Source organism: Petaurus breviceps, unplaced genomic scaffold (genome assembly GCF_028583685.1).
Source record: "Petaurus breviceps papuanus isolate PSGF00001 unplaced genomic scaffold, PetGlider_PUasm1.0 101, whole genome shotgun sequence".
Classification (NCBI taxonomy): Eukaryota; Metazoa; Chordata; class Mammalia; order Diprotodontia; family Petauridae; genus Petaurus; species Petaurus breviceps.
Genome location: NW_027185575.1, coordinates 4,353,415 through 4,363,173, shown reverse-complemented (window position 1 = coordinate 4,363,173; position 9,759 = coordinate 4,353,415). Strand labels below are relative to the sequence as shown.

General features: G+C 41.4%; 1 protein-coding gene across 1 annotated transcript in view; it reads left to right on the top strand.

Moving 5' to 3' along the window:
* The window catches only part of LOC138158147 (transmembrane protein 132D-like), a 983,977-nt gene that overhangs the window by 962,313 nt on the left and 11,905 nt on the right, over positions 1 to 9,759 (top strand). Inside the window, exons 6-7 of the mRNA XM_069084195.1 lie at positions 2,505 to 2,710; positions 7,390 to 7,660. Coding sequence (XP_068940296.1) covers positions 2,505 to 2,710; positions 7,390 to 7,660 — 477 coding nt within the window. The remainder of the gene's footprint in view (positions 1 to 2,504; positions 2,711 to 7,389; positions 7,661 to 9,759) is intronic.

Here is a 9,759-nt window from a genome sequence, read left to right as displayed (position 1 = left end):
GATGGATGGATGGATGGATGGATGGATGGATGGATGGATGGATGGATAGATAGATAGATAGATAGATAGACAGACAGACAGATAAGGTTATTTTGGTGAAAGAATCCTGAAGGAGATATCCCAGTAGAATATAAGCTCCTTGAGGGCAGAGAATGATTTTCACTTTGGTTTTATATCCTCAACAACCAGCTCACTGAGGGATGGACAGTGGTGTGTCAATAGTTATCTCTCAAAAGAAGGTTTTCATTACTCACTTTTAAGTTTGATCTGCATTATTGACATGTTTCCATCACTTTCTTAAGTCCACAAATTAACAAAAACATAAACCAAACCAAGATTTATAGGATTTGCTGATTTCCAAGACATAATGCTCACACTGTAAATTTAACAATCACCTACTCCTTAAGTTAGCTTCAAACACACCACTGGGGAGGGAGTCATGAAGAGAAGTTGGTTTTAACCTGTGATTTTTTTTCAGTGTCAGAAATACCTAACACTCCATCAATTCATTTATAACTAATAGTTATAATAAATTGAAAGAATTTCCTGGGACAATATGAGATTAGATGATTTTTCCAATGGTCACACAGCTGGAATGGGTCAGAGGTAAGATTTGAACCCAGCTTTTTCTGATTCCACAGTTGTCTCCCTATTAACTGTGGCACACTGTTTCTCACTTGTACATAGTTGTAATGGCAAACAAAGAAGGAATTAACACCTTGTTTCAGCTATTTAACTAACACCTTGTTTCAGTTCTTGTCCATGATTGTATAAAGTCTTTGTTGAGAAGCAAAACTTGTGAACCCCACAACTTGTGAACCCTAGAACTTGTGAATTCCTGTTGCAAGAGGAGGCGCTAATGAACATATATAAGGAGAAGCCCAGGCTGGAGAGAGCAGAACTGAGAAAAGAGAACAACTGAGAATTAAGCAGAACTGAGAAGAGAATTGAGAAGAACTGAGCAGAATTGAGAAGAGAACTCTTGTGATGGCAGAGTCAAGAAGAAGAAAACTTGTGGTATCCTGGCACTCTGTTTGTCTGCTCTGTCTGTGTTGGTGTTTGTTTGTGATAATTTGTACAGAATCCCTGGGACCTTTCTGGAAGCCCTGAAAGAGGATTTTCTGATTGTCTGTTTACAGAAGTCCTTGAGGAGGGTTTTGAAGGTTCTGGGACTTTACTGCTGATTTGTGTTTACCTCTCAGACCTTGTTTGTGGGTCTCTGTTGATTTCACAGGCAGATAGGGAATTGATGATGGTGCTGGAAATGTTTATGAATGTTATTTTGGTTCTGTTGATCTTTGTCTTCCCAGAAAAAGGAACTGTAAAGGACTTGAGATGGACTAGACACTGTAAGCTTCAATATGGAACAGGAACTGGACAAGGAACTGGACAAGGAAGTGAGAGCTGCCTTCCCTTTAATCCAGATGACAGTTGGGTAGATTCAGGCAGGAGCTGGGGCCATGGAAGAGGAACCATGGAATCTGAGAGCCAACCTGTAGTCAAGATGAAAAGACCTCTCCTTGGGTATTTAATACAAACTGAGAAAGATCATGATTTATTGTGGCCTAGGGGTAGGACTTTGTATTCTGTATTCTGTACCTCTTCCGGATGATTGAATTAAGGATGATTGGAAACTAATCTCCAATTAAGAAAAGAAGACTTTTTGACTGAGAGATTAAGACAATGTGATCTAAGGGTGGAGAATGTTGACCTTTGTATTTTGTTTCCCTTAAGGAGGCTTGCTTCTTAAGGATGATTGAGTTAAGGACTTACTGAATGATAACTTTGGTTTAAAACTATGTGGCCACTTTGTTGAAAACCATGTAGCTGCTTTAGTGATAACCCGTTATGTCATAACATTGTGAATGCTGTACTTTGATTTCTGTCAATGTTTTGTCTTAGTGTACTACTGAATAAATAGAGAGTTCACTATACTACATAATCAAAACCTTGAAGCTGTTCACACACAGCAGCAGTCCTCTGGAAAGCTGCTTGTGCTTGGCTTTACAATAGTAAGTATTTATAAACTTTTATTGAACCATGTATACCCTCCCCCTCAAATAACTGGTATTGATTTTGCATAAAACGTGTGTATCTATGTACATATTGTATCTGCTGAGATAATGCAGTAAGCTCCTTGAGGACGATACAGTTTCATTCCTGTCTTTGAATTCCTAGGATTTAGCATAGTGCTCTACATTTAGTAGGTTATTCACAAATATATGTTGAATTTTTTTTCAATTAAGTTCCACTTCAAAGTGATAGTACAATATTAGCCACAGACATTATACTTCCTTCTACTCCCTCCCCCTTTTCTTCCTCCAATTCCCCTGGGAAATGGATCCATCAATAAATAAACATTTATGAAGCACCTAATATGTGTCAAGAAGCGTGCCAGGCGATGAAGACAGAAAGGTGAAAATAAAACAGCCTTGACTTCAAAGGGTTTACATTCTGTGTTTCCATCAAGTCTCATTCCTTTCTTTTCCTTCCCTTTGTTTCAGGTGTCCGACAGATGTGACTACGTCTTTGTCAATGGAAAGGAAATGAAGGGCAAAGTGAATGTTGTAGTGAAGTTCACCTACCAGCACCTGAGCAGCCCCCTGGAGATGAGTGTGTGGGTGCCCCGGCTCCCACTCCAGATTGAGGTCTCCGATACAGAACTCAACCAGATCAAGGGCTGGAGAGTACCCATTGTCTCAAATAAGAGGTAGGTTTAATCAGACCTTAGCCCCTACACACACACACACACACACACACACACACACACACACACACACACTTTTTGCTATGGTACAGTGGAGAGAGTGTTGATTTTAGACCCAGACTTGAGAATTTACTGCTCCTTCTGGACAGGAATCATGATATAGTGGAGAGAGTCCTAGATTTAAAGTTAAGAAGACCTGGTTTGGGGTAGCTAGGTGGCACAGTGGATAGAGTACCAGTCCTGGAGTCAGGAGGACCTAAGTTCAAATCCAGCCTCAGACACTTAACACTTACTAGCCACGTGACCTTGAGCAAATCACTTAACCCCAATTGCCCTGCACTCCCCCCTCCAAAAAGCAAAATACAAAAAAACTAAGACCTGGTTATGAGACTACCTCTCTGAACCTCAGTCTCATCTTCAAAATGGGAATAATAATACCTATAGTGTCTACACCACAGGTTTATTTGGAGGTTTTATTGAGATAGTTTTAAAGGTCTTTGTAAACTTTAAATCACCATCTAAATATCAGTTATTATAATCACCTAGGTCACATTGGTTCAGTCTCCTAGCTTAACATCTCCTTGCTTCAGCTTCCTCATGTATAAAATAAAGGGACTTGACTAGATGGCAGCTCATGTCCCTCCCAGCTCTAAATCTGTATCTTTACACATGGCCCTTAATCTCACATCTCTGTGCCTTTGCATAGACTTTCACTCATGCCTGGAATGCATTCTCTCCTCACCTCAGCCTCTTAGGATCCCTAATTTTCTCCAAAGCTCAGTTCAAGTGTGACTTTCTACATGAAGTCATTTCTCCCTGCTGCCCCAGCTTAGTGCCCCCCAATTGCCTTGTGCTTATTATATACATATTTTACTTATATACGTGCATGTATATAGACTGTAAGCTCACTGATGGCAGGAACTGTTGCATTTTTTATTTTGAACTTCCATCACCTAAAATAGTATGTGACACATAGTAGGTGCTTAGTCAATGCTTGTCAATTGAATAATTACTTGATCCTATGAGCTGAGCAAATTCTCTAACACTCATTGAATTAGGAACTCTGAGTACAGTCATCTGGTCTTAAAACAATTCCATGGAAAAATCAAAAAACTGTCATCTATTCACACCAGTTAGGTTATTTTGAGGGTGTTTGATAAGAGAGGGATGGAATATAATGAGGACCACAATCTTAACCATCAGAAACTTTCCACTATAGCAACTAATGGAAAAGGATACCTTGGTCTAGTCAATATAAGGAGAATTGTGTAAACCCAATCTCTGCCTTTAAGGAATTTACCACTGAAAATAGACACCCTTGGGCAGCTAGGTGGCACAGTGAATAGAGCACCAGCCCTGAGTTCAAACTGATGTTTAGCGCTTAACTAGCTGTGTGACCTTGGGCAAGTCACTTGACCCCAGTTGCCTTGCCCTACCCCTTCAAAAGGAAGGGAGGAAGGAAGAGAGGAAGGAAGGGAGGAAGGAAGGGAGGAAGGGAGGGAGGAAGGGAGGGAGGAAGGAAAGGAGGGAGGGAGGGAGGGAGGAAGGAAGGAAGGAAGGAAGGAAGGAAGGAAGGAAAGAAGGAAGGAAGGAAGGAAGGAAGGAAATAGAAGCCGTAAGATCTAAGTCTTTAAAGGGACCATCTAGTTCAACTCTTTCATTTCATAGAGAAGGAAACATTTTCCAAGACCAAGAGAGGAAATGATTTGCCCCAGGTCACACAGACAGTAAGAATGATAACCCATGCCTTTAGATTCTAAAGTTAGTGTTCTATCTGTTGTATCTACTTCCCTAATGTGGACTAGTGCATAAAGGACAGAGACAGACACAGATGACAGAACATTATCTTTACCTTGACAACACAAAACATGTAGACTGACAGATGGCACAGTGTATAGAGCCCCATGCCTACAATCTGGAATACATGAATTCAAATCCGGCCTCAGACAATGCCTAACTGTGTGACCTTGGGCAAGTCAGTTAACTTCTGTTTGCTTCAGTTTCCTTGTCTGTCCTGGAGAACAAGAACAAAGAAAGAAGCAATCCCTGCCCACAGTGAGTTGACATTCTAACCTGTTGATGAGTTAAAAAAAATGTCTACCCCAAGGACATGAAGACTTCCTCCAATGGAATGAGTGAATGAGAACAATTTGTTCCAATGACCATTAAATTAGTTGAAACAGGTGTTATGGAGCACTTAGAACCTGGCCAGACATTGAAGATATCAAAGTCATCCACTGCATCCCTGGTCATCACCAGTCATCTTGACTTTTGTCTTGTCATTGAACTTCCACGATTCTGGAAGAGAGAGTGAGACTTTGTCCAACTCTGCCTCACTTAAGTCCAATTCACAGGGGAATCGAGATGTCACCCCATGATATCATTGGTCCTCTTTGAATCAAGGACAAAGTGAACAAATGCAAATATATACAAAGTAATTAAATACAAGGTAATTTGGCAGGGAGGATACTAGCAGGAGAAGGGATCAGGAAAGTTTTCAAGCTGGCGAGTGTGGCTTAACCTGAGATGAATTCTGCAAGATAGAAATAAGAAGGGAGTCATCATATAACAATGAAGAATGTATGTTTGGGGTAAGTACACTTTAGCAAAGGAAGAAGGATGAATTCTCAGTAAGAGAATAAGGTAACAAATCCCTCTTCTCCTTGGGATAGTCCTACTAGCCTCAGCAAGAACAGGGTTTGTGACTTTGATTGGGAGATGGAGATGGAGGAGAGGATGTTGCTACCACTGAAAGGAGCAAAAAGTGCTGTCTCCATACAAAAGTTTGTGTTAGTAAGTCAGAGTTACTGAGGTGGGAAGCAGTCCTATGGTCCAGCCCAGATGCTGTAACAGCTGCATAATCCAGATGGTTAACACAGACAGTTTGTGGAACTGAGTAACCACTGTGGTGGAGATGGGGATGTGAGCATCTATACTGGGGGTTTGGGGAGGGGGGTCTAGTAAAAGAAACAGAAACTAAAGAGGAACCAAACAGGAAGTGATCCAGAGGTTGCAGCGGGCATAGTTAGCTTCATCATTTTTAGGTGCCCTACAGGAAATGGGGAAAGAAGATGCAAACATTAACCCAATAGCACACAGATTTGCCTGACCTTCTTGAGTGAGGGGCCCTGGCCCTGAATGAAGCCTATCAACCTTCCAGTTCTAGCATCCTAAGAATCTGGTGCACCAGAGACTTCCACAGGGCATGGATCCTAACCTGGCTATTTGGTAGGGATGTGAGGACTGGTATGAGGAAGGGAAATAGGAGAGGTAAGTCAAATAGTTTGGTATGGCACAAGGCATGGGTCTGCTCTCGCTGCTGACCAGCTGTGTGACCCTGGACAAGTGATTTATTCTCTCTGTACCTCACCTCTTTTGTAAAAATGAAGAAGTTGGACTCAATGGCCTCTAAAGTCCCAAATAGTTCTAGATATCTGATTCTACAGTTTGACTTGAAGCCAGAAAGACCTGAATTTGAATCCTGCTTCATATACTTATTAGCTGGTGTGACTCTGGGCAACAGCCTCTGAATCACAGTAAAATGGGTAAAAAAGTTGCATCTCTTTTACAGGGCTGTTTGTGAGGAGCAAATGAGATTACATATATGTGTGTGTGTTTATATATCTGTAATTTATAGAGTACTTTGTAAATATCTGCAATTTATTATTATTATTATTTTCTCATTTTGAAATAATGATTTGTATGGCACTTTACAGGTAACAAAGTGTGTTATTGTTTTTTTATTCATTTTATATATGTGAATATACATTATATATAATACATATATACACAGATATATCTATGTATATGTGTAATATGTTCTATATAATTATAGTGTTTATATAAAGTATATGTACACATTATAGTTGATACATTTATTTCTCTATGCACACATAGATAGATAGTATTGACTTGTCTTTTGTATCTTCCTAGTAGAATGTAGGCTGCTTGAGGGAAGGGATTGTTTCACTTCTGTCTTTGTATCCCTAGGGTTCAGAATGGGGCCACCTGACTCAATAAATGCTCATTCATTGATTGGCTGCAGATAGCATGATCATTACACTCACACAGAACCCCCAACCCCATTCTTTGAGATCTTCAGTTGCCTGAGACCAATGATGTCAGACTCAAACAGAAATGGATGCCTGTGAGCCAAAGATTGACCTAGAAGTCACAGATTAACATTGCCTTGTTGTATTTTTATTTATTTTGTTAATTTTTCAATTACATTTTAATCTGAGTCTTGCTGACTGGTCTGTGACAAAAGGCCATGAGTCTGACACCTTAGACCATAGAATGCCTAGTGTCTTCTTGGTTGTTATAAAAAGCAATCATGCTTACAATGTTTAAGGCATTCTGGAGATAGAATGAAAAAAAGTCAAACAGTCCCTTTTCCTCAAGAAGCATAGACTCACACCTGGTCATATAACCTCGAGCAAGTTACTTAACCCCAATTGCTTAGGGGAGGCCAGGTGGCTCAGTAAGTAAGAGCACCGGCTCCAGTGTCGGGATGACCTGGATCAAATCCGGGCTCAGACACTTAGCACCACACCCAGAAATAACTGGCCATGTAACCTTGAGCAAGTTACTTAACCCCGATTGCTTTAAAAAAAAAAAAAAGAAGCATAGACTCTATGGGCATAAAGGAAGATAATTACTCCTGTTCTTGTCCCTTCTGCTAGGCCAGTCCGGGACAGTGATGATGAGGAAGAAGATGAGAGACGAGGCAAAGGCTGCACTCTCCAATACCAGCACGCCATGGTGCGTGTCCTTACCCAGTTTGTGGCTGAGGCCTCCGATTCTGGAGGGCAGCTGGCTCACCTCTTGGGCTCTGACTGGCAAGTGGACATCACGGATTTAGTGAACAATTTCATGCAGGTAGAAGAGCCACGGATCACCAAGCTGCAAGGACAGATTCTGATTGGGCAGGAGCTTGGAATGACCACCATTCAGGTAAGGAAAAGCAGAGAGCCCAGAGACTGACTCTCTCTGTCTCAGCCCTGCCTCTTCAAAGAAGTGTGGCCAAAAGTGAGAATTCAGCTCGAAGGGAGGGGTGGGGGCGTAGTATCTAGGGTCAGAAAGAAGGCCATTTCCCTCCCTACACCCTTATGAAGGAAATTCTTGACAAAGTCAAGAAGACCTGGGCATAAATTCCACCTCTGACACTAATATGACAATGGGGAAAATCAATGGATTTCTCTGAGTCTTAAGCTACCATCAGGGTATATGTGGGCTGTGATCTTCAAGGGACTTGCCCATACTGCCAAAACCAGAAGTTTTTTTCATGGCTGTGGACTTACTTATGAAATGAATGAAAATCCCAGACAGACAAAAGTTTCAGGATAATTAATAATCAGTTTATTAATTAGGCAAGCTAGCAATCCATAAATTGATGGTCAGTGGTTTCTCTTGGTAACTAAAGACTCCCAGTGGAGACCCTCAGAATGTCAGGAATACCCCTTGGCAAGTAAAAATCAGCCCTGACTGGTGGGCATTTATTGAGGAGGTGGGCTAGAAACCTTCAGCAACTCCTGCTTAGAGCATGGCTTGATCATGAGACTCAGTCTGGACAGAGGAATCCATCTCCATTCAGACCTTTTTCTCCCTCATGAACTGAGTCAGCTTAAACTCTAATGGAGTGGTACAAGGACAAGGGCTTCTTTCCCCAGGATAAAGACTCACCCAGACTGGATTCTGTTCAAACAGAGGCAAGGTCTCCTGGTTAGATGGGATCCTGCCCAAGACTGAAGAGCATGTTCCTTGAGGGCTAGGAGTAATCTCATCAATCATTCAGAGACTGACTTTTTACGGCAGGTGGGCCATAATGAGAAAATACAGGAGGAAAGCCTGTATCACAAATTAATAATTAGTTATTAATATAATAATATTTTATCTCACTCATTGTCTGGAATACATTGAGGAGGAGCAGGAACCTGCATGACTATGGGCTTTGTCATTGTCTAAGATACGTCTTTGAAATTTTCAACATATTGTAAGACAGTATTCCCCAAACAGGGAATTTCCAAGAACAGAGATGGGAGATCTATGGGAGGTAATAAATTTCTTGAGACAATGAGTCACCCTGCCCTGCTCTCATCCTGGACAGGATCTGTTCCCTTGCACTCCAAGGATGATCTTCTCATCCCTTATCATCTTCTCCTTACTTTCGCTTCAATGTAAGCCGGAGATGTGGGCAAGTCACTATGCCAAGTGCCAGGGAGAAGTCCAAGTTAGCCTGGATAGGGTAACTGCCCTCACAGACCTTCCAGTTTGAAAGGAGGATACAGCAAATACATAATTCAACTTTCAAGAATTTGCCGATCCTTCCCATGATGCAAATTGCAATCTATCCATGCATGCCTATTACGAGCAATTCTTAATCTGTTTCCTCTGACAGATCTTCATGACGTACAGACAATATGCCCAGGGCTCTTTAAATCTCTTGACATTTCATGGATACCATGGGAGAACACTAGTATCTATCTCTCAAGGTCATCTTTTTATTTTGATCATGCATTTCTTAAATGATAGACCACTAGGTGGCGCCATAATGCATAGAGTTCTGCGCCCAGAGTCAGGAAGACTCATCTTCCAGAGTTCAACTCTTGCCTCAGACATTTAGTAGCTGTGTGACTCTGAGCAAGTCACTTAACCCTATCTGCCTCACTTTCCTCATCTGTAAAATGAACTAAGAAGGAAATGACAAACCTCTCCAGGATCTCTGCCAAGAAAATCCCAAATGGGGGTCACAAAAGTCGGACATGACTGAAAACAATTGAACAAAATTCTTGGATGACATCCTGGCCAGTTCCTTGTTTGTAATGTGTTAAATGCTGATCCTGTCCATCAATGCAGCTCTGCGTTGTCCTTTGGGTGATTCTCAATTTCAGTTCTTCAGACTGTAGTGTGCTTTGACTTGTAGCCAAAAGACCATCATGGACATCATGGAAGAATATCAGTGCTAAAAATGTTGAGAGAGAGACAGAGAGACAGAGAGAGACAGACAGACAGAGAGACAGAAAGACAGAGAGAGAGAGAGAGAGAGAGAGAGA